This window comes from Panthera pardus, unplaced genomic scaffold (genome assembly GCF_024362965.1).
Source record: "Panthera pardus isolate Hobbes unplaced genomic scaffold, ASM2436296v1 HiC_scaffold_6, whole genome shotgun sequence".
In the NCBI taxonomy this organism is placed as follows: Eukaryota; Metazoa; Chordata; class Mammalia; order Carnivora; family Felidae; genus Panthera; species Panthera pardus.
Genome location: NW_026526991.1, coordinates 2,663,661 through 2,688,275, shown reverse-complemented (window position 1 = coordinate 2,688,275; position 24,615 = coordinate 2,663,661). Strand labels below are relative to the sequence as shown.

The window sequence follows — 24,615 nt, the reverse complement described above, 5'->3', positions numbered from 1 at the left end:
AATTTTCCAGTAACAAAACCAAAACCAGCATCTCTAAAAATATAAGAATCACTGACATGCCCTCCAGTCCATTTTCCACTCTTAAAAATTCAGACTTAGTCTTACTCAATAGCTTAAAGTTACTCAATGGTTTCCCACTGCCCAGAAGAGTGGAAATAACAAGACCCTTCATGAGCCAGCAACCTCCTTTTCCTCCCAACTTGGTCTGTTTGTTTGAGAGAGAGAACACAAGCAGGGGAGGGGCATAGAGAGGAGGTACAGAATTTGAAGCAGGCTTCAGGCTCTGATCTTTCAGCACAGAGTCTGAAGTGGGGCTTGAACCCATGAACCATGAGATCATGACCTGAGCCAAAGTTGGATGCTTAACCGGCTGAGCCACCCAGTCATCCCCCAACTTGGTTTTTTAATCACCTCACCCTATACATCTTTTCCCAAATGTGTTCTAAGGGATAAAAAATTCAAGACATCACAGAAAAAGGGCCCCATGGTCAAATTCAGCTTGCAAATTACTGCCAAATACACTTCTTTCTTAGAGACTCAGAATTAGTCTATTATGTGCATGATGAAATGCAGCTTTCCCCAAACTTATTTAACCACAGAACCATTTTGGTTTAACACCTGCTAACATGCCTAGGAACATATTTCAAAAAAGCTCCCCCAGGCTTACTGATGATTGCAAAGCTTTGTTCCATGCCTTTGCATATGCTCCCCCTGCCAGGATGGCTACGTCACTCTAGTCTGCTTGGTAAAAGCCTTTTTTCAAGTCTCAAATATCTCCTAATATTTAAGGGCATGCCCTACATTACCTCTTGGCCCCTCCCTGCTGTCAGGAAACATCTATCACTTTTTCCTTCTCCACAGCACCATTACTAAATTTAGTATGTTATACTACAATTATTTGCTTTTTTGTCTCCCATGATGGTAGAAACTATGCTCTATGTTCATGTGTGGTGCTCAATGTTTGTTGAAAGAATTAACTGCAAACAGGCTTTTAAAAAATTATTCTCTACTTATTCAAAGTTTCCTATTGTACCCAATACTCTACTCAAAGGCTCTGTACCCAGAGTCTTTCTAAACAGCAACCAAGAGCACCACAGACATTCAAAGGTCTATCTACGAGCACCTCAAGTCAGCAGAATTTTTAAACTCTGAAACTTAGTAAAATCCCAAAATGACATTTTTAAAAAAAAAAATTTTTTTTAACGTTTTATTTATTTTTGAGACAGGGAGAGACAGAGCATGAACAGGGGAGGGTCAGAGAGAGGGAGACACAGAATCTGAAACAGGCTCCAGGCTCTGTGCTATAAGCACAGAGCCTAACGTGGGGCTCGAACCCACGGACCACGAGATCATGACCTGAGCTGAAGTCGGACGCTTAACCGACTGAGCCACCCAGGCGCCCCCCAAAATGACATTTTTAAAAAAAATCCATTACTGCCTTTCTTGAGCTCCTAAGTCACTTGAGTCAAGACTATTACAATCCATTGTTATATTGTCATTTATCTATTGCTTATCCATCATTCTGACTAGATAGTAAGCAACTCCACGGAAATGCAGATTCATCCACAAAGACTACTACAAAGTTATTGAATGAAGAGAACATTCTTTCTGGCTCAATAAAAAGTTCCAAAAGGCCTCTACTAAGCCAGAGTTAAGACCTAATGGTGGTACAACAGAAAAAGGACTAGATGGTAATCACACAATTAAAATTTCTGACTTGCAACTTGTGATCCTGTGTTACTTCCAGTTCCCCATCCATAAATTGAGAATACCTACCCTAACTTATAACTTGTGAAGATCCAAGGAGGTCTTATCCAGTCAAAATGCCAATACATATTATGATATTAACGGTAAGAAGCGGTTAAATTTACTTCCTGCATTGAGGCAAACTGAAGCATAATGAATACATTTTCAACGATCTTAGCATGTACGCTCCAGTATCTAGTCCTAAACTTTCATTAATAAGGTTTTACACAAAGCGTTAACAAATCCAAAAAAAAAAAAAAAAAAAAAAAAGGCACAAGGCTCTGTGATTAAGATGAACTCCAAATGTATTCATCTACTCCCATGGAGGACAGCTTTCTGTAGCTTAACTATTAGAACCAAAGAGCAAGTTCTGTGCACGGGACAATGGTTACTTTTTTATTTTTTACAGGAAGAAATCTTGATATAATTACCATCCCATTTTCAATAAATTAAAGTACATCGATGTAACAAATATGTTCCAAGACATAGATTTGATTTCAAATACCACATGCTCTGGTTCACACACCGTTCACCTATTGGCCAAAAACCCTGAAATACGATCCAATGGCAGATCCGCCCGCAGGGTAGATAATTCAGCTTTCACTGATCGAGGTTTATGTTCATCACATTAATTGTTCACGATAGGGTACACCCTGAAAGAATGGTCCCCATTATTCCTGGACTCCTTCATCTTGCCTTTACCAACAGGGCTTTCAGACATTGAAAAGCCCAGGGAGTATCTCCAAGCATTACCTCTTCCGAGAGGAACTGCTCAAATGATTTGTATTACTAAACATGTTTCTTGTATATTCCGTAGACAGCTCTCAAGCCACTCTTTGAAAACACGAAAACAGGACTTTCGATAACCTAACAAAAGCAAGAGCTACTTGATGTGAGACACTTTGTCACCTAAGCAAGTGATAACTGAGACAACGTCTGGGAGTCCGAGTAACTTTGAAGACAGCCCCTCTGGGGGATGGCACACACTTTCTCTCGGCAGTCATTCCAGCTTCCCAGAATACCTCAACGGTTGGGAGAACAGGGCCCACCCTTTTCCAGAAGCAGCAGGTAAAAAAGAAATCCGAGGAGCGCACAAAGGGTTTGGGAGTGGAAGCCCCAGCACGAGAATGGTCCGCCGAACCAGGGATTCCCTGAGACCAACTTGGATTCCTCTAGGGCGCCTCAGGTTTCTCAGAGAGCAAGCCCCGGAAGGGACACCGTGGGAGGTGAGTCTAACCTGAGAGGCAGCGGGCGGTTGCTACGGCGGGAACCAGCTTAGCTGCTGAGAGCAACCAAGACATGACGGCCTCGCTCACGCGGCAGGAAGGATAAAAGGAAAACAGCCAGAGAAGCAACGGGCCGCCGAGCTGTGTCGCCAGGAAACCAAGCCAAACACCCCTCCCCTTCCGGCCGGCGCCGCTCGCGGGGCTTTCCTTCCCCAGCGGCGCTGAATGATGACGTCACGCCTTAGCGCTAGGATTGCCTTCCTGACAGAGAGCCCATTTGGCGTCAGGTCGTCGTGCTCCATTAAATGCCCGTACGCATAGGATGTCCGATTCTAAATGACTGGCAGCAGGGGCTGATATTTCTCGTCTTCTTAAAAGCACCATGTGGGGGGATTGATGCACCCAGAGAACTGGGTCAGCATTTAGAATATAAGAATGCGGGCGTACAGGCAGGCAACAGCCTGAACAGCCATACTTCTAGAAGGTTCTAGGCAGTGCGCAGGAGCAGAGGTGGAGGGAGTAGGAATGAACAGGCGAAGGACCCGGGGTCACGAGACCGTTGGGTAGGAGGAGCCAGCGGCCGGGGAGGTTCTAGTCTGTTCTGTCTCGCGGCAGCCGCCCCCTTCCCCACGGTGACGCTGGGCTAGTACCTGCGCCTGGAATCGGGCCGCAACCTTAGCTGCGTCCGCCGCCCGCCGCCCGCCGTCGCCTCTGGACCATGGACCCCCGCAAAGTGAGCGAGCTTCGGGCCTTTGTGAAAATGTGTAAGCAGGATCCGAGCGTTCTGCACACCGAGGAAATGCGCTTCCTGCGGGAGTGGGTGGAGAGGTGAGACCCGGGCCGAGGACCGTTGGGGGTGGGAAGAGGGACGGCCGGAGGGGGAGCTGGGCCGCAGCTGGCGCGGGGAGGACGAGCGGGGAGCTCTGCCGCGAGGCCTGCTGAGTTGCCTCCTCTTTGTGGCTCTCCCTGGCCAGGAAAGGAAGGCGACTTCAGGGACTAATGGAGGACCGGGAAGCGTAGATAGTACAGAGGCGGGGACGGGGGGGTGGGGTGGGCACAGCTGGGTCCCCTCACCCTGAGGTCGTCCGGGGTGTGTCTTGATCCAAATATAAATGCAGACGATCGCAGGGACTTGGGACACTGTAGACGTGGTGGTGGTGGTGGGGAAGGGGAGCTGCAAGATTTCTCTTTCGCGTAGAGTTTTCTTGAAATCTCGGGCGTCCTGTTTAAAAGGTCTCGGTGACACATAACTATTTTACGCACTACGTCTTTAAATAGTGTTGTAATAATGATAACTTGTTATATAATGAGTTGTAATAAAAATGGTAACACTGTTTGGCTACCTTTAAATTTACAGCGATTCTAACTGCGTAGAATTATTTTGGGAATCACTTACTGTATCTCCGTAGTAGCAGTGCCATCACATTTAACACTTGAAAAATGATTTTTCAAGGACCAGCATGTAACCATGATCTATTCTTGTTATTCTTAAATCTGGAGTACTTCGCTACGTGCGCGGAATTGAGTAGGCGTTGTGCCAGATGCTTGGAAACAGTATAATAAATACCGAAATTTGTCGTAATATTTACCATATAATAGAGATTAATATTTTGCATATTGGAGGGGAACTTAAGGGAGAAAGGGAAATCTTCCCCGAAATGATTTTTAAAAATCACTATTAGTGGTGAGGAATTTAAAAGATGAAACACAGGCACAAATCGCACCTCATGGTGATAATAGCGACAGTGCAAGGCAACGTGACTCAGAGGTACTACTCTGAACATTGATCTTTTCATAGGGGAGGAGGAACACGCGATTACCAAATACTTGAAAGAATGTTTTTTTCAACAAACTCTTCTAAGGAAGAAGCTTAAGTTAAAGTTTGTCAGCGGTGTATATAGTGGTATAATTTTTTTTTTCTCTGAGAAGCTTCTCAGTCTTTTACTTCTCCAGTTTTTGAGCTACTGTAAGATTTTGCTCATGCTGTTAGTGTAAGATTCCGAGAACACTTATTGTAGTAACGTAACTATTATTGACAATAGCTAACAAGAATACCGTTTTGTAACAGAAAAACCTACAAGATGCTAATTTCAGGACTAGGAATTTAGGCCTAGATTATTTTGGTCCTTTCTTCTTGCTGAATAAGTTGACAATTTCAGTGTCTCACTTGACACGTGAGTATGTTTTTATTCTCTTACATTTAGTCATTAAAGGAAAGAGCCTACAATTAAGTTGTTTCTAAAATTCCAGGTAAAGCAGGCATATATACCACAGGGAAGTTTAATACTTGGCATCAAAAGTGAACATTATACTGAGTGTATACAATGTTTTGTTCCACTGCTCAAGAGGAAAAAGGGAGCTGTGAAGAAAAGGTTAAAACGTCCCTAAAAACAATGTAACTGGTGCTGGAGTGATTATAGCTGCGTAGAGAATTCCAGTTTAAGGTCTGGAAAATATTGTCAGACATTATTTCCAGAAAATACGTAATGTATCTTTTTTTTTTTTTTTTTTTTTTTTTTTTTTTTTTTTTTTAACATTTCACATTGGTAATTCCAGGATTTTTTTCCTGGTTCCATTTATAATTTTTTTTGTTTTTTTTCCATTTATACTTTTCATGTGTCATCCTAAATTTTTGGTTTCATTATGGGATGAGGCATCTTGGCACGTGTAGGGACCCTATTCTGAAGCTTTTGTTATCTCTTTATTTTAATCTAAATTAAAATTTTTGTAGGCTTTGAGGCCTTTGCTTGAAGTACATCAATTTCTCTCTGACTTCACGTCATCCTTCTTAAGTGCAGGATTATAGAAGATTGGGCTGAATGTGGAGATTTCTGGGCCCAGGAATATTCCTAAGCCTAATCCTACTTTTAGAGCTCCCCAAGTTGCAACCATTTCAGAGTTCTCTCTTCATACTAGATTAGTTGTAGGTACCCTGGCTTAGACATTAAAGAACAATTTATTTAGTCTATTTGCTTATTTGCCAGAATTTCTACCATTGTTTATAGCTTAAAATTTTATTTGGTGTTAAGAATTTATTTAACAGCCTTTTCTTTTTTTTTTTTTCCTTTTAAAAAATGTTTATTTTTGAGAGAGAGAGAGAGAGAGAGAGAGAGAGAGAGGGACAGTGCAAGCAGGGGAGGGACAGAGAGGGAGACACAGAATCCGAAGCAGGCTCCAGGCTCTGAGCTGTCAGCACAGAGCCCTATGCAGGGCTCGAACTCATGAGCAGTGATCTCATGACCTGAGCTGACCTCAACAGACTGAGCCACCCAGATGCCCCAACAAGAGCTTTTTCAATGGGACAAAGGGAAATACGAAGCAGAAATTTTTTTGTCTTATTAGTCTTTGAGGATCCTGGGAGACTATGATCTTTTCAACAAATATGTTTTGGGATGTTTTTTTAGAGGAAGCAGCATTGTTTGACACCGTTTTATTATTTCATTCTATGGTAACTTAAGATCAAAGGGAGTATCTTTGTATTCTAATCTCCAGCACAGTGTTTGGCATATGGCTTTTCAGTAAATATATTAAATGAACAGGTTGCATTTCTAGTCTCAATGAGTTTAGAATGTAACACCCAGTGTTTTTGTACAGGTGCCTAAGTAACTATTGCTTAAAGCAATTGGTATGTATCAAATTAAGGGAATTATGAATGAGGTCTTGTGTGATTCCGTATGAGGAAGGTCTCTGCACTAGCTCTAGTTGGCAACATAAAAGACTATACTGGCAAAGTCCAGTTTGCACTGTTGGGCAGGGAACTAGCTTGTTTTAAATCTTGGAAGCATTACATGAAATTTCTGTACATATAAATTGGTGTTAATCTTCGGACAGGTAACTAGAATTCAGAATGTGAGAAACTGTATGTAGCTTGTGAATAAACCTTGTGTTCCCTCCCCTCCAGTTTTAAAAATAAAAAAATAAAATTTTTGAAACTTGCAGGAAAATCGCAAGTACGATACAAACAATATGTTTCCTGAAACTATTCCCAGTGTTGTGCCCCCAGCACCTTTGTGTATTTCCCACAAACAAGGACAGTCTGTACAATGTAATCATCAAACTTAGGAAACTAAGAATCCTGCATTAATGCTATCAAATCCTCAGAATTACATGTTGTACTTTATTGTTTATGACTCCTAATATCTATTCTGAAAGAATTCTTCAGTCATTTCTTGACTTTCATGACCTTGGCAGTTTTGCATATTACAGACCAATTATTTTGGATAATTTCCCTCAATTTGGGTTTGTCTCATCTTTCCTGAGGATTAGATTTAGCTTAACCCATTTCTTGGCAAGACTGGCCCTTCCCCAAATTTTAATGTAGGTTAGACTGTCACGGCTGCGTTTGAATGTGTACCTCAGTACATTCCTGAATGTTGCATTTCGAAACTTAGGGAAAAAACATGGCCTTAAGAGAGGCCATGTGTCTTCATTAAAATTTAACTGCAAAGAACTGCCATTTGATTACTGTGCTCTTTTGAAAAGTAGTTTCTCTGTAGATTAGAATTTTAAAGAATTTTGTTGTGAAAGGTACTAAGTGAAGTTTTTTGTTTTTTTTTTTTTGTAACTTACATGGAACAGAATGGGAAAAGTGTGCACATTTCTCTTGATTGGTGCTTAACAAGAAATTCCAGACTTTGTTATTGCATTTGCTATTTTGTTTTGTTGTTGTTGTTTGCTTATTTTGAGAGAGAGATTGAGAGCATACAAGCAGGGTGGGGGCAGAGAGAGTGGGAAAGAGAGAATCCCAAGCAGGCTCTGTACTGTCAGCGCAGAGCCTGTTGAAGGGTTTGAACTCACAGAACCCTGAGATTGTGACCTGAGCTGAAATCAAGAGTTAGATGCTTAACAAACTGTGCCATCCAGGTGCCCCTGCATTTACTGTTTTAGATTTCTAGTTTTGTTTCTTGTTGGCTCGGGTGTAAGTGAAAAGACAAGCCACAGGTGAGAGAAGCTATTTGCAGCACATAAAACTGACAGAGGGCTTGTATGCAGAGTATACAAACACCTACAGATAAATGTGACAATCTAATAGCTGGAGGAGAGTTGAATTTTACAAAAAAGGCTATGCAGATGGCTGATGAATAAGTGAAAAGAGACTCAGCTACAATGGGATACCACTATACATCTATCAAAATGACTAAAAATTTAAGACGGACGATAGCTAAGTGTTGGCCAAGTTGTGGAACTGGAATTCTTAGGCACCGCCGATAGAAATATAAATTGGTAGAACTTTAGGGAACCAGTATCCATTTAAATCCAGCATACACATACCCTATGTCCAGAAATTCCACCCACCTGAAATGAATGTAAACATGGATATAGAACTCTAGTCCTAAAGAATCAATCCTTAAGGGTGTTCTGAAGTAGATTCCTTTTTGTTTTCCAAGTTAATATATCTCCTATTTTACATGAAAGTTAATCTTTTTTCAAGGCAAATTTTTAGTTAAGTCTTCGTGATCTCCAGCTTTCACTATCCTGGAGGCCCTTAATCCATTTAACATTTTAGTCCCTGGACTGCTTCCTGGGGCCCATATGCTTCAGAGTCTGCCCCAAATGGAGCATATAGCACTAATTCTTCATAAGCTTTTTTTCCTCCTTGTATTAAAGTTATTTGTGTATGATTCATGGTGTTGCCTTGGAATGTTTGGAAAAGAAGGACTTGCAAGGCCAAGGGGAAGTATTAATCGGTGGATTGTGGGAAGGGATAAGGAGAAAATTTATACTGTGAGGGGCATTTGACTCTAAGCAGAAAGAATCCTTGTAGGTCCCAGTCGGAGGAAACATTTTGAATTATACTGTGATTTCATAATCATTTCATAAACTGCTTATTTGGATTTAAGTGAGCTCTTACTAAAGTTGAAGTTTTGGATTCAGTATACCTGTACAAATGATTTTGTCATTAACGTGTTTTCTGCGAAACTCTTTTCTTCTGGGAATGGGCACAGACCAGCTATGTAATTATGTTTTCATTAGGCTAAGTGAGGCGAAGAAAGGGTTAGATTTTCATTAACCAGTTTGCTAAATTGGGGCGCCTGGGTGGCTCAGTCGGTTAAGCGTCCGACTGGCTCAGGTCATGATCTCATGGTTCGTGGGTTCAGGCCCCTCATCGGGCTCTGTGCTGACAGCTCGGAGCCTGCTTCTGATTCTGTGTCCCCCTCTCTCTCTGCCCCTCCCCTGCTCATGCTGTCTCTCTCTGTCTCTCAAAAATAAATTAATATAAAAAAGTTAAAAAAAAAAACCAGTTTGCTAAATAAATAAAATTTTAAGATGAAAAAATACTGAAGCATTCAAATTAATTGAGTTTACTCTTAAAGGTTTGAAAAGATAATCATCTGTGTCTTTTCTTTCCAGCGTAAATAATGTTGCTTGGCTCAGTGAATTTTAGTTTTCTAAACAAGTATCTTTTTTCTCATCTTCCTCAAGCATGGGGGGTAAAATACCACCTGCTACTCATAAAACTAAATCAGAAGACAATATCAAGGTAAGTTATGAATTTCATTTGTATGTTTAGCAATAAAATTGTATATGAAGTATCTTACAGGTGTTTTTAAAGTGCTGCTCTCAAATTACCACTCCTGGTTTCTTTAGGATCTCTTGGAGATAAGATCTTTGTAAAATTTCTATTCGGACATCAAGTGTCTGGCATCTGATTTAACACCAGGGTTGAACGTTCACCACGTTTGGGAGTAAATGTTCTGTGTGTGTTATATGCATGACCTGTGGGTGGTAAGCTCTGTGATTGTATGCATTTTGTAGTCTTCATCGTCATTCTATGGTTAGCACGTAGCACAGGGTTTTGTGTATTGTGGGTACTTAATTAATACTTGCAAAATAAATGAAAAATAGCCCAAATCAGTAGTTCTTAAGTTTTTCTGCCATACCACCTCAGGGATATTTCTAAGTTATGAGTCATGATGTTGCTTTAACATATTTGCCAAAAAGGTGAGTAAGATCAGGAGGAGTTTGGCAGTAGCTGAAATTTAGTGATGGGGGTGGGTATACTCTTAAGAATGCTTCCTTCAGAATTCTTATTTCTCCTATTTTGGGCTTTTATGTCTAAAAACCCCAAGTTTACTGATTAGAAGTTGATAAGAAAATTTATTTTATCATTTAGAACCTTAAACAAGGTTTATCTATTTAGATATGAAATCAGAAGTTCTGTCTTTGAGCAAGTGATATAAGAGAACTTTGGCAAAAGCCTTCAAAGTAGTTATTCTTTTTTTAGAGGAATCATTTGTGAGTTTAGTAGTTTCTGATAGGATACTTTTGGTAGGATACCGAAATAGGATATTTTACCATGTGGTAAACGTGTATGAAGACAAAATTATATTTAATCTATTTCTGCTAAAATATTTTTGTGACAAAATATTCTGATTTGGAATTCTAACTGGTCTTATTCAGTGTATATGCTAAAGCATCTGACACCTTGCATATGGTAGTCTCAACATATATTTTGTAATAAGGTAGGGCTTTGATTCCAATTTTTAAGAATTACAAAGAGAAACCTAAATAACTGGTTATGTAATTTTACTAATACAATTGTATGAATAGACCGGGGTGTGCTGATTGTGATCTATTGCCTACGATACACAGCATCATTAAATGGAAAGGTCAAAGTGCAGAGCTGTCTTATATATATGCATTGAGAATATCTAATGGGATATGCCAGAAATCACAGCGGTTACTTACAGAATGGGAAAGAAATTTGGTTTTCGTCATGTGCACTTTGAAATTCTTTGAATTCTCATCATTTGTGTATTATAGTTCCATTGCTCCTTATTTGGAATTCCAAACTCAAAAACCCTTGAAATTGTGAAGATTTTTAGTAAGTTTGTTTGGGTGTAAAGCATAATCTAAACAGATGTGAGGCTATTTATAGTCTTTATCCCACTTATTATGAATGCTCAGACTTTCTTTTGCAGAAGTAATGTGTTGATTATGGAGAGTTGTAGACCACAGTGCCTGTTGAGGGTGTAACATAACTGTGGGATATGCATTTGTATTAGCTTCTATAACGCAGTATTTTTTAAATTCTAAAACTCGTCTAAAATGTTTGGATGAAGGATTGGACCTATATTTGATTTAAAAAGAAATGAAAACAGAACTAAAGTTTACCAAAACAGAACAAGAAAGGGAGCATTAACAACTGAAATAACAACGGATGTGAACAGTTTACATATAAGTTTTTATAAATTAGTGTGTATATATTGGGTGTGTTATTAAATACTGAAAGCGTTGTTTGCCTTCCCTTTGCTAGGAAGAAAAAACAGATAGTAAGAAGGCGGAGGAAAACATAAAGACAGACGAACCATCAAGTGAGGAAAGTGATCTAGGTGAGGAGGTAGTAGTTAGTTTGTATTTGATAACCTCATGATAAGATCCGGTGCTGATTTTTACTAAATGGACTAAATCAGGGCTATCTAATAGAAATGTAATGTAGCTGAGCTACATATGAAATGAAATTTTTAGTAGCCATTTAAAAAAAATTAAAAAGTAAACAGATGAAATTCAAATAAATGTATCTAAACTAACAAACCTAAAATGTTAGCATTTCAACATGTAATCAATATGGAGAAATTATTAGTGAAATATCTTCCTTTTTATCATACGACGTCTCAAAATCCAGAGTGTATTTTTATCTTTACAGCACATTTCAATGCAGATATTAGAGGTTATATTTTTCTTGGAAATATTTGATCTATATTCAAATTTAATGAAATTTGTAGTTGAAAAAGTTGGGTAACATACCCAAGTTTTAAATATATGTAAAAGTTCCCCCCCCCCCCCTTTGTTTTTTGTTTTTTGTTTTTTTGTTTTTTTTTTTTTTTGGTAAAAGTTTTCCAAGGGCCCCTGGGTGGCTCAGTTGGTTAAGCCTTTGGCTCAGGTCAGGATTTCACAGTTTAATGAGTTGAGTTCTGCATCAGGCTCTGCTAACAGCATGGAGCCTATTTGGGATTCTCTCCCCCTCTCTCTCTTTCCTTTCCCTGCTTACACTGTCTCTGTCTTTCTCAAAAATAAATGAACTTAAAAAATTTTTTTTGATAAGATCCAGTGATAAGATAAAAATTGTTTTTAAGTTTTTCAATAACTGAATCAAATACCAAAAAATAATTTTCCTATTTGTACTTGTACACACACTGATAAAACTTGTTCCTTTTATTTTTTTTTTTTTTTTTAATTTTTTAAAAATTTTTTTTTAACGTTTATTTATTTTTGAGACAGAGAGAGACAGAGCATGAATGGGGGAGGGTCAGAGAGAGGGAGACACAGAATCTGAAACAGGCTTCAGGCTCTGAGCTGTCAGCACAGAGCCCGACGCGGGGCTCGAACTCACGGACCGCGAGATCATGACCTGAGCCAAAGTCGGCCGCTTAACCGACTGAGCCACCCAGGCGCCCCAAAACTTGTTCCTTTTAGAAGAGATGATATGCCATTAGTTTGGTTTTTTCTGTTTGGGCTTTTTTTTTAGGCTGCAAACTGACAAAAAGTCTCTTCCTAAATTTGGAAGTCCTTTGAAACTATAAACACATATCCCAGATACTAAATGGGCAGTCTCCTAACTCATAGAATCTGTCTAAAAGCTAAAGAAGAGTACTTGTAATTTTTCAAATTTTGAACCAAGTGAACTTTGGTACTGTTAGAAAGGGCTTCTTGTTTGGAGGCTTAGTTGAAGATCTTTCACTTTTTGTGAAATATCTTTTTTAGTCTTGTAATTTTCTAAAAATTTCCATTAGTATAATAATGTCTTAACCAACTTCATCCAAAAGCTTTTCCTTCTTTTTTTTTTTTTTTTTTTTTTTTTTTTTTTTGTATGAATTAAGCTGTTTTATGATTAGGCAAAGTGACAGGCTCAGTTACCATTAAAAATTGACTAAAATGTTTTTGTTTGAGATAATTCTGACTTCAGGTAGCTAATTTCAGTTTCATTCTTTTTTGACAACAGGAAACATTAAATTTGCTCTGTTTGCTAAAAATGTCTCTTAATGCCCATTATTTTGAAAAGTTTTTTATATAGAGCAGTTATTTTGTTTTGCTTTGCTGTAACAAATTACAGTTGTCATGAAATCTATGACATACCTCTTATTTACTGTTTTGGTTACAGTGCTAGCTTTGGCATTTGAGTCTGCATTAGCAGGGTGCCTTTATTTTAAAATTAAAATTTATTTAAAAAGTAAATACTTCATTATGATTTACATCATTATTATAATTTGTGCTATCTGCATAAAATATTTTTTAAAACATTAGAGTACATTGATGTGTAGAATAAAATATTTGAATGGAATCATTTTGACACAAAGTCAGTGGAGTGTGTGTGTAATACTAGAAACTGCACTTGCCGACGTTTCTAGGATAAGATAATGATAAATACCTCTGGTGATGCAACAGTTAAAATGAAATATAATTTTAACAAAACAATACAGTAGTATTTAATAAGGAGATATTTTTATTTCCCTAATATGTTTAAATAAATTAACATAAAGTAAAATACTTAGCTTATCAGTTGCAGTAGCCATAGTTCATTAGTTTTTAATAGTCTTATGTGGCTGGTGGCTGCTATGTGGGGCATCACAGGTCTTACTATCATTTTTTTAACTTTGGCAGAAATTGACAATGAAGGTGTGATTGAACCAGATACTGATGCCCCTCAAGAAATGGGAGATGAAAATGTAGAGGTGAGTCCAGTGGCTTATTTTCTGCTTGTCGTAAGGAATGTAAAGGTCCCACCTATCGCAGTGACTTTTATGATGTAATTCTGCCAGGAAAATCACATGCTAAATCTTTCTCTAACTTAAGGCATTTAGGAAAGCATTTTATTTTAGTACTTAAAACATTTGTAGAAATTCCCATTATTTGTAATCATACTCTAACAATCTTTGAAATCTTTGTTATTTGTCGTTTATCTGCTTTTTCAATTTGCATCTGGTTTGACTGCTCTTTAAGTTCACCTAACATTTACATTTACAAATGGAATTACTTATTAATGGGATATCTAATATTAAATTGGCTTCCAAAGTGATTTTGTCACAACGGGTACAGTGTTACCCTCAAGGTGGTGAAAATTGGTTCTTTGGAGGGGAGCTTACAAAAAAAAAAAACTTACATATTACAATGGTTAGTGGTCTTCCAGAGGGTCATAACATACATGTGGTATATCTGTGTGGTATTAAAATGGAGTGGGGGAGTATTAAAAAATGTCTCAAATGGTTCTTTGGGGTTTGATAATGAGAAAGGCTTGAGAAACACTGAAATACAGTAATTGTGGTTTAGAAGCTTGGTCCATTTCCTCGCCAACACTTGATACTATCAGATTTCATCTCTGCCAGGTATGAAATGGTATGCCCTTGTGGCTTTCAATTGGAGTTTTTCTGATTTCTAATAAAGTTGAGCATGTTCTAATGTTTATTAGTCATTCATTCACAGGTATTTGTGAAGTCCTATTTTGACTTTTCCCATTTTTCTTCTGGTTTGCCTTTTTCATACCGATTTATAGTTCATTTTATATTCTAGAGACTAACAATTTGTCATTTATATGTATTTTACATATTTTCTGCTAGTTTGTGACTTGTATTTTTTATGTTTTAACAAACAATCTTTTCTCTTAAATTGATAATTCTCTTATATATCATGCTTTATTATCTCAAGGTTATAATTACTGTAATATATTTTTCCCTTTTGAAAACTTTATGTTAACCTTTCACCTTTAATCTACCTGTCAGCGCTATTAAAGAATTTCTTTCCCCACCAGTGCCAAAATGCACTGTTTCATGTAGTGTGAGCCACTTCTGGTGCTGTGTTCTTGTCTGATTTTTTTCTGTGTGCTGATGACACATTGTCTTACCTTAACCTTAGGGTAAGGACCCCCAGCGGTCTAGGAATATTTTGGCTGTTTTGTTGGCCTTTCTTTTTCCATATAAATTTTAGAATATTATCAAGTGTCATCCCCCCACCCCAAATCTAATTGATTTAGAATTGCATTAAATCTAAATCAAGTTAGGAGAAGATACAGTTCACTATTGAGATTAACTACCCATGAATCTGTATCTAATTTTTTAGGTCTTTTCTAATGTTTTTAAGTAATTTTTTAGCATTTTCTCCGTAAAGCTGTGTGCATCTTTAAGAACAAATATAGGTACTTTTTGTCATTCTTTGTAAAAGGAATTTTTTAAATTATGGATTTTATTTATTGATGATGTCGTGTCACTTTCAGGTATTTAGGTTTATAATACTTCATTTGTGCTACTTGGGATATATTGGGCATTTAAAAAAAGTTTTCTAATGCTTTTATTTTGAGAGAGAGAAAGTGAGGGAGGGGCAGAGAGAGAGGGAGACGCAGAATCTGAAGCAGACTCCAGGCTCTGAGCTGTCAGCACAGAGACCGACATGGGACTTGAACTTGTGAACTGTGAGATCACAATCTGAGCCAAAGTTGGACAGTTGATCGACTGAGCCACCCGGGGGCCCCTGTTGGGGATTTTAAATTCTAGGGTTAACTTTCTTAGTTCTGGAACATTCCAACTAATACCTTTCAAATATCGCCTCTTCCCCATTCTCTCTACTGTCATTCTGGAGCCCTAGTTAGATATGTATTAGATTTTTTCACTATTAAGTTTCATCTCTTTATCACTGCTGAATGATGTATGCTGTTGATGTTTGAATTTGAATGCTTGTGTTTTTCATCTTTATGTTTTGCTTTGATTCATTTTGAAGTACACTTGGTTATTTATAAGTCACTTTTTCCTTACTCATTTTCAAAATGTGCCTCTGTTTTCTTAAACACATTAAAATCTTTATCAAACTCTTACTGGCCTTATTCTTTTACTTTTCCTGACTCTTGCTCATTTATTTGTGGATGGTTTGTGTGTGTATGGATATTTTGACTGTGTGTACTTATGTGTTGATATCTTGACCATGAGTTCTTTGACATTTCACCTGTGGAAAAGTTTTTGGGGCCTGGGTAGAAGGTGTATTCCTCCAAAGAGGGAAGTGTTTGCTTCCATCAAGACTCTGGATTGGAGGTACCAAGTCAAGGACCACTTTAAAATCTCAGCATGGTTTTTCTGTTGTTTGTGTAACTATACAAGTAATGTGAATTCCACCAGAAACTCTGGCTTATCATTATAAGTTTACAGGGGAGTTTCTTTTTCTTTCTACTTGGCTGTTCCTTTCATTGGGACCAATTTATTTTGGGTTTGCTATTCTTGCAGGTATAGGCATGTGGGTGGGATTCCAGATTTATTGGAGGGTATCTGATTAGACAACATGTATTCTCTTCACCTGAATCTAGATTTTCTTTCATGTGTCCACTACCTTCAAAAACAGAATTGTGAGATCACCAGGTTTGACACCTGCTGAAGGGGTGAAAGCAGATGGAGTACTTGGCTACCTTACTGGATTTCAAGTCTTCATTTAATCTTGTTCTTTGAGGATTTCTACATTCTTATGTCAAAGATGACTTTTACATTTATTCAGGGTTTTATGTGTACCATGTTGCCATAAACTGAGTTGTCTTTTTTTTCTTTTTTAATTATTCTGGATTTGTAGGATGTCTGACTATCTGGTAAAGTGTGTCTTTGTTCTTTTTTGTTCTTTGTTTGAAAAAGATTTTTAAACTTGTAGGAGTTTTTGTTGGAATTACTTTGAATTTACTGAGTAACTTGCGGTTCGGTTGAAGTATTCAAAAAATTTTTTCTTGGGGCACCTGGGTGGCTCAGTCAGTTAAGCCTCTGACTCTTGATCTCAGCTCAGGTCTTAATCTCAGTGTCATAAGTTCAAGCCCCATGTTGGGCGCCATGCTCGGCGTGTAGCCTACTTTAAAAAAAAATTTTTTTTTTCCCCATGAACATGGTATACATCTTGTGTTCTTTAATAGAATTTTACTTTTTCTCCCCTTGAAAGTCTTACATGTTCTTAGAATGGTATCCTGTTCTGTCCAGTTTTGTAATTGATTTTTGCTGATGTGGAGGAACTCTTATTTTTTTATGTTGTTTCTGTGTTTCTAAGGACTTTATTGAATTGTCTTAGTAGATCTAACAACCTGTCAGTTCTATTGGGTTTTCTAGTTAAATATGAAGACAGCTTGGTGTTTCCTTCCAATTCTTAAACCTGTCAAGTCATTTTCTTAATGAACTAGCCAGCAGCAGTAATATTTTACACAGTGGTTAATGGTGGAACGAATCTTTTTGCCTTTTTTAAAAGAAATAACCATTTTCCATTTAGGTAGGATGTTTGCTATAAGTTTTTGTTAGTAATGATCATTGTACTGTCAACATCTTGTATTCTGTACAGTATAGGTACTCTGTAGGTCTTTGTTCGAACAAAAGGATGAGACATTTCACTTAAAATTCAAGTATAACAGGACTTAGTTACATCTTTATGAGGAGATTGAGTTTTAGTATTTGTGAATAACTAGAAAGGAGTTGATAAGACCAGGGCAGGAACATCTTGCTTAGGTTGGTTGGGATGGAGGGACACAAAGGTGATGTCTAAAGTAAAGGTAGGGAGTGCAATTTATTGTTCATTATGAAAGATTAAAGCTCATCCTGTGTAATTTCTTACTAAACACTTACCATAGTTATCCTCTTTGTTCCCTGGAAACAAGAGAAGAATGAGTGAAAATGAGGGTTATATCTCCCCATCCCTAAGAAAGCCCAAGCTGCTTCCTTCTCTTTGCTTTCTCTGTTACTTCTAAGTTGACCTACGATTTCCCCCTAGATAACCGAGGAAATGATGGATCAGGCAAATGATAAAAAAGTGGCTGCCATTGATGCCCTAAATGATGGTGAGTGATTTTTTTTTTCGTCTTTGCTATATTTCTATATATTCTCTTTTTCCCTGCAGCAGCTGTTAAAATAGTGGAACAGTGGAAGGGAACTTAAATTTGCTGAGTATCTTGTACTGGAGAAGAAAGTAAGCGTCCTATTCTCTACCCACCCCTTCCCCTTTGATAAAGAGGCTGAAACCACTCAGGTATCAATTACCTTGCCTCAGGGCATTGGACGCATCTTTCTGTGACTCAAAGACTCCTTTACCAGCTATATCCTTGTGTTTCTATACTGAGAAGAGGCAAAAGTCTTAAAAAAAAAAGGGGGGGTAGTAGTAGCAGCACAGTGGCTCTTAACTTTTGACACAGCAACACCCTTGGCAAATGATGTCCATAGGATAATAACATTCTTATTCTAATCTTTGCATGTTAGATCCTCTTCAGAAAATCCTTTCAAAGTGGGAGAGTGCTGGTAGTATTAAGCATAATATTTAATCAGTTATGATTTATAAAAACAAATCATTTCTTGGGTACTATGCAGACCCTTCCATAGCTGTGTGTTAGTGTGTCACAATGCCATTGTGGTGGAGCTGTTGCTGTCTGTTGCTGGAGTGTGTTTGGACTTCCGCCTGTAGAATTAGAAGATGACCGAACTTGAGGAGTTTAGCGTTGATTGCTATTCCAAGTTGGCAAATGTATTCGCTTTCTTTTTTTTGTGATCTCACCACCTTCTTAGTTTAGGTCATTTTCACATGTTTATGCCATTGCATTAGCCTCAATAATTTGCCTACCTTAAATGTCTAGTTCCTTTATTCCTTTCTGTTCACTGTCCCTAGATTATTCTTTCTTAGAACCGCTTTTTATTTCCACAAATTCCTTTGCTTGTAACCTCTGACTAGCTTTTTGCACACTTTCTGAAGATCTTCATCAAGGCATTAAACCTGCTAGAGTCAGATCCCATATTTTGCCTTCCCAGCCTTGTTCTCTTCTTTTTGAATATTAACCTCTCATTACAGCCAGACCTTGCTGTCCTAGAATGTTCCTACACTTGTGCTCTGCTGCTTCTCTCTAAAGCTCTTCTTCACCTATTTCTGCTTTAATTCATACCCATCAATTGATCTCAGCCACTTCTCTTCCTGACCACTCCTTTTCCACACTAATCTTTTAATTTTACTACTACCTAATGTCTATTTATCCAACATTTATTTTGTGCTTTCTACCTACCTGACAGTTTTATTGTATTTAATGTGCATTATTTCATTAAAACCTCATACTACTCCCATTTTACAGGTTAATGAATAATCTGAGGTCGCAGAAGGGTTTTGACTTGTGCAGGATCTTACTGTGCCATGATAACCAATTCATTTATTATTTTTGTCACTTATTTTGGCATATTGTTTTATATTTCTTAAATTTGTTTTCTTATTATTGCCTTAGCAATTTTTAATAAAATGAAGCTGCTGCCACTACCTGATAAGTCATGTTCTTGTTTTTCCACATTTCTTTCCAAGCTGTATTCATGTGTAAATTTAACCTAGTTCTAGTTTTAGAATAAATGTAATTTTATAGTATATCTTAGAGGGATAAAACATTAGTATTCTAAGCCTGGGATTGTAGATTCAGGCCCTGCGTGGGGTTGGAGAGACAGGAATATAATTAAACACTGAACTTAGGAAGCCAGAGTGCCTGGGTTTTGAATCCCAGTTCTGGCACTTACTAGCTAGGCAAACTTAGAGAAGTTACTCTTTGTCTCTGCTTCTGTTCCCTCCTTTGTACGATAAGGATAATGTACCTACATAGTATATTGAGGAATAAATATGTGTATTATGCCTAGAATAGTATCTGGTACCATTCTTATTAAGGTACTGGTATTTTTTTTTTTTTTATGTTTATTCATTTTTGAGAGAAAGCATGAGCAGGGGAGGGGCAGAGAGAGATGGGGACATAGGATCCGAAGTGGACTCTAAGCTGACAGCAGTGAGCCCGATGCGGGGCTCAAACTCACGAACCGTGAGATCATGACCTGAGCTGAAGTCAGACCCTCAACCAACTGAGCCACCCAGGCTCCCCAAGTTACTGGTATTTCTAAAGTGTCAGTATTCTTACTGAATTTAAGATCTTAGTAAGTGTTTTTAGCTGTCACGTTATTATGTTACTTTTATTATGCTTTTCTGTTTAATATATTTAAAGCTTAGCATGTTCTAGGCAGTGTTTTTATTTTATTTTCTTAATATTTATTTTTGAGAGAATGAGCATGAGTGGGGGAGGGGCAGAGAGAGAGGGAGATAGAGAATCTGAAGCAGGCTCTGTGCTTTTAGTGCAAAGCCTGATTGGGGACTTGAACCCACTAGCCTTGAGATATTATGACCTGAGCCGAAGTCACACGCTCAACAGAGTGGGCCGCCCAGGCACCCCTCTAGTCAGTGTTTTATTTTTTATTTTTCAGATTATTTTATATTTACTCATTTTTGAGAGACAGAGGGCGAGCGTCGGAGTGGCAAAGAGAGAGGGAGTCACAGGATCCGAAGCAGGTTCCAGACTCTGAGCTGTCAGGACAGAGCCCGACACGGGGCTCAAACTCACAAACCGTGAGATGACCTGAGCTGAAGTCAGACCCTCAACCAACTGAGCCACCCAGGCGCCCTAGGCAGTGTTTTAGATGCTAGATATACAGTGAGAAAAACAAAAGAGACCACGTTTTTTTCCTTTGAACCTCATATATTACTGGGGAACAAAACCAAATTGTAATTTAATGTTGGGTGGTAATAAGCGTGTTGAAGAAAAATAGAGCTGAGTAAAAAAATAGTCACTGATGAAAGCTATGTTTTGCAAAGGGTGGTCAGAAAAGTATATGATGAAGTGAGTAAGCAATGTGAGGAAGAGCCTTTGAGACAGGTGAAGAACAAGTACAGAGGCTAACTGGGAGAGCATAACAGAAGGGCCTTGTAGCTGGAGCGAGGCGAGTGAAGGGGTAAGAATGGCAGGTGGAGTTGAGGTCATAGAAGCGCTTTGGAGTAGTGGGAGATGGGTGGTGGGAAGGTGGTGGGGAAGATAGATCACTACACTTTGTAGGTTAGACTGAGGACTTAACAATTTTATCCTTAAGGATGATTGGGAAGCTATTGAGGTGTTGTGGGTAGGGGTTTTTGTTTTTGAGTAGGAGAGCTTCATTGTGAGATGTATTTACTTTTGAAAAGGATTATTCTTGCTCTTTTATGTAAATGAGGTTATAGGGGCAAATAAGGGTATGTTCATTGTAGAAGAAGAAGCCAAAATGTGTTGATGTGCCAGAAATCTAAGAAAATACCTGAGAGGGAAAATGGGAGTGGGGAGAGCCAGAGGAGTTTGGAAGGCAGTGAGAGAGTTGTGTGTTTATCCCTGTGTGGGAGAGAAACACAATCCTCTATGGGTGTGTTTCTAAAACGTCTTGGCAAGCCAGAGTTGTCCAATAGAGGAGTTAACAGTCTCACAATAATGGGCCAGTCTTGGTGTCCTTGCTGTTATTTAGTCATTAACATTAGCTGGGAGCCGCTTGTGAAGTGTATCCTTGAGCACAGAAGATGGGGTTCTCCGGCTCCTCACAGCAGATATAAAGTGCATTGTCATGATACTACAGAGGGAATGCAAGAAATCAAGTCATATTTGATAATCCAAGTGGCTAATGATGATGGCTTGGATTAGGGCAAAGAGTCTCAGACTTTCTCTGTTCCTAGTGTCCTTACTGTCATGACTTGAACATACCTTTTAGGCCAAAAGAAATGGCTAAGAGTTCCATTTATAATGTAGTTAGGTCCAAATAATTTAATAAGTATCTGTGTCATAACAAGTTAGTGATTGGAAAATCGTATACACAAATTGAAAAAATACATTTAATCTTATTCTTACGTAATATTTGTTTTCTAATAAGCGATGTATATATTTGGGCACTAAATAGCTTTTCGAATCTTGGATTCGTATTGAACACTGCCACCCTCATTTCCCGTTCCACATCTGTTTTTCTACAGTTCTTACTTTTTTGTCATAGCAATCAGTAAAAACAGTTTTAGATTGGGGAGTTGAGAATGACTCCCAAGATTTGGGGCATGAGGTAGATGACGAATTAGCCAAACTATAGCCTCCTATTTTTATAAAAATGTAATGGAACAACATAACTACATGCATTTGTTTATGTGTTGTCTGCAACTACAACAGCAGAATTGAATAGTTGATGATTGCAAAAATAATTTTTATGTGGCCCTTTCCAGAAAAGTTTGCTGACCTCTAAACTAGAGTGAATGAAAGAACCACATATTTAGTTGATAATATAAGGATGAGAAATGGATTTTGTTTTTATTTATTTATTTACTTATTTTTAGAGAAGTGGATTTTAGAGATGGGGTCAGAGTTAACAGTTCAGTTTTGAACATGGTAGCTGTGAATTACTTATTAGACCTCCAAGCGTAATAATTTGTCATAGACATCTGCAGTAGTAACTGATGACATTCCACATTCTTCTGCATTGTTTAGGAGTTCTGTTAAAGTTCTTTCTTTACACATTTACTAGCTGGGTAAATGTATTTTCCAAAGTGAACTGTGACATTACCTTTAAAACTCTGTGTTTGTCTTCCCTCCCCATGTTTCCTATGCCCCAAAATTAAACTTTGTGTAAAGACTTATTCTAATTGTATAGTGTGTTTTATTTGTTGAATGACTTCACTGAAGGCACTAATACACAAAGAAGCTAACTAACTATGTGAATAGGATACACAGTAAATGAATTTAAAATGTGAGTTAAGGACTTTGCATGAGTTCTGGTTTTCTTGAATTTTTATATCATTCCTGTGAATTCAAATAGTATTTTTAATCAACCCTGTAAATTTACTATGAGTACTTTTTTCTTTGTAAGTTTAATTTTATCCTTTTATTTTTTTTCTTTAAAAAAAACTCATGAGTCCTACTAAGAATGGGAGATATTCTTTATTTCTCAACCTGTTTTACTTTAGGTGAACTACAGAAAGCCATTGACTTGTTCACGGATGCCATCAAGCTGAATCCTCGCTTGGCCATTCTGTATGCCAAGAGAGCCAGGTGAGAGGTCTAAACAAAAAAAGCATCCCTTTCTGCTGTGAATAATTCCTGCTCATTGATTTCAATAGAATTGCTTCTGTGACTATCTCAAAGGTGTTATTGTTCGAAATGAATACTTTTTTTTAATGTTTGTTTCTTTTGAGAGAGCATGCCCATGCGCAGGGGAGGGGCAGAGAAAGGGAGAGAGGAGAGAATCCAAAGCAGGCTCCACTCTCAGCACAGAGCCCAACGTGGGGCTTGATCTCACAACTGTGAGATCATGACTTGAACCGAAATCAAGAGTCAGACGCTCAACTGACTGAGCCAACCAGGCGCCCCAAAATAAATACTTTTTAATGTTACACTTCTTTTTTAGTGTCTTCATCAAATTACAGAAGCCAAATGCTGCCATCCGAGACTGTGACAGAGCTATTGAAATAAATCCTGATTCAGCTCAGCCTTACAAGTGGCGAGGGAAAGCACACCGGTAAATAATGGAATTTCATTATTTTCAGAACTTCTAAAATTTAAATCTGATGTTTTAATATGCCTTTAAAGCAAAACGAAGTTGCCTAAGGATTTAATTTCAAGATAATATGTGCTCGATAATAATTGAGGGACTATAAGGAACAAATAAAAATTCATTTTATTTCTTCAAAGAAAACCATTGTTTTACAGTTTTTGACTACATATAGTCAAATTTAAGGTAAGGATCAAAATTATTTCTAAAAAAGAACATGGCCTTACAAATTTTCTTTTAATTCTGTAACCTAACGTTAAACAATATGTTGTAAAAGAAGGAATTCCTTAGCCTCAAACTACTTTAGTTACTTACAGGTCACCTGAAAATCAGAAAAAGGGGAAAATAAAGAAGTGAATTTATCCTAGATTAGTCATCATTTCCTGGAAACAAAACTTAATGTTATACAAGTGAGTATTTGTGGCTTGGGGATGAGATGTCCAATGACATTTACATCTTATGTGGATTAGAAGGGTGTTGTACTCCAAGTGTGGATGGGAATGAAAATGGATATGCATGGGACAACTGTATTAGGTACTCAAAAAAGCTCTGGTGATTATGAAGATGCACGTCAAAGATAAAGGTAAAAGATTAGAATTAGTGCTCTGGGAGTCAAAAAGTTCATGTATTGCTGTTGATCCTCTTGAGAGCCCAGTAATCTTTGAGCATTTCTTTGCTTTATGGTACAAGGTAGCATGGGCTCATCTCCTGTTTTGCTTGTCCTAGACTCAGAAGAAACCATTTCTCCAAGAAACTAGGGTTCATTTTTGTGAGGATAATGTTTACAGAAAGTAAAGTTTGGCCACTAAATATGTTCATTGCCTCTGGGATAGCATTATTTCTGTCATTTCATTTGAACAGAGTTAGAAAAACATTTTTTAAATAATGATTTTAAGGAAAAAAGTTATGAAACCTTGAGTTTATACTGATATTTTCAATTAAAATTCAATATTAAATGTTTTCCCTTTTATTTTGCGTTTTTAAAATTTATTTTTTAAATTTACATCCAAGTTAGCATATAGTGCAACAATGATTTCAGGAGTAGGTTCCTTAATGCCCCTTATGCATTTATCCCATCTCCCCTCCCACAACCCCTCCAGCAACCCTCTGTTTGTTCTCCATGTTTAAGAGTCTCTTATGTTTTGTCCCCCTCCCTGTTTTTATATTATTTTTGCTTCCCTTCCCTTACGTTTATCTGTTTTCTATCTTAAAGTCCTCATATGAGTGAAGTCATATATTTGTCTTTCCCTGACTAATTTCACTTAGCATAATACCCTCCAGTTCCACCCACATTGTTGCAAATGGCAAGATTTCAT

The 24,615-nt window shown here is 37.8% G+C and overlaps 2 protein-coding genes across 5 annotated transcripts in view; one reads left to right on the top strand and one right to left on the bottom strand.

The window, feature by feature from the left end:
* The window catches only part of XPNPEP3 (X-prolyl aminopeptidase 3), a 75,337-nt gene extending 72,168 nt beyond the window's left edge, over positions 1 to 3,169 (bottom strand). For 2 of the 3 annotated variants that reach the window (XM_019446977.2, XM_019446978.2), the window contains exon 1: positions 2,984 to 3,166. In XM_019446977.2, coding sequence (XP_019302522.2) covers positions 2,984 to 3,047 — 64 coding nt within the window. In that variant the 5' untranslated portion in view covers positions 3,048 to 3,166. Of the gene's footprint in view, positions 1 to 2,983 lie in introns of all 3 variants that reach the window. The other variant, XM_019446979.2, reaches the window with a different exon arrangement.
* Positions 3,170 to 3,276: 107 nt separating this feature from the next.
* The window catches only part of ST13 (ST13 Hsp70 interacting protein), a 31,549-nt gene continuing 10,210 nt past the window's right edge, over positions 3,277 to 24,615 (top strand). For both annotated transcript variants that reach the window (XM_019446985.2, XM_019446984.2), the window contains exons 1-7: positions 3,277 to 3,800; positions 9,396 to 9,453; positions 11,230 to 11,305; positions 13,575 to 13,645; positions 17,685 to 17,751; positions 22,716 to 22,800; positions 23,156 to 23,266. In XM_019446985.2, the coding sequence (XP_019302530.1) occupies positions 3,691 to 3,800; positions 9,396 to 9,453; positions 11,230 to 11,305; positions 13,575 to 13,645; positions 17,685 to 17,751; positions 22,716 to 22,800; positions 23,156 to 23,266 (578 nt within the window). In that variant the 5' untranslated portion in view covers positions 3,277 to 3,690. The remainder of the gene's footprint in view (positions 3,801 to 9,395; positions 9,454 to 11,229; positions 11,306 to 13,574; positions 13,646 to 17,684; positions 17,752 to 22,715; positions 22,801 to 23,155; positions 23,267 to 24,615) is intronic.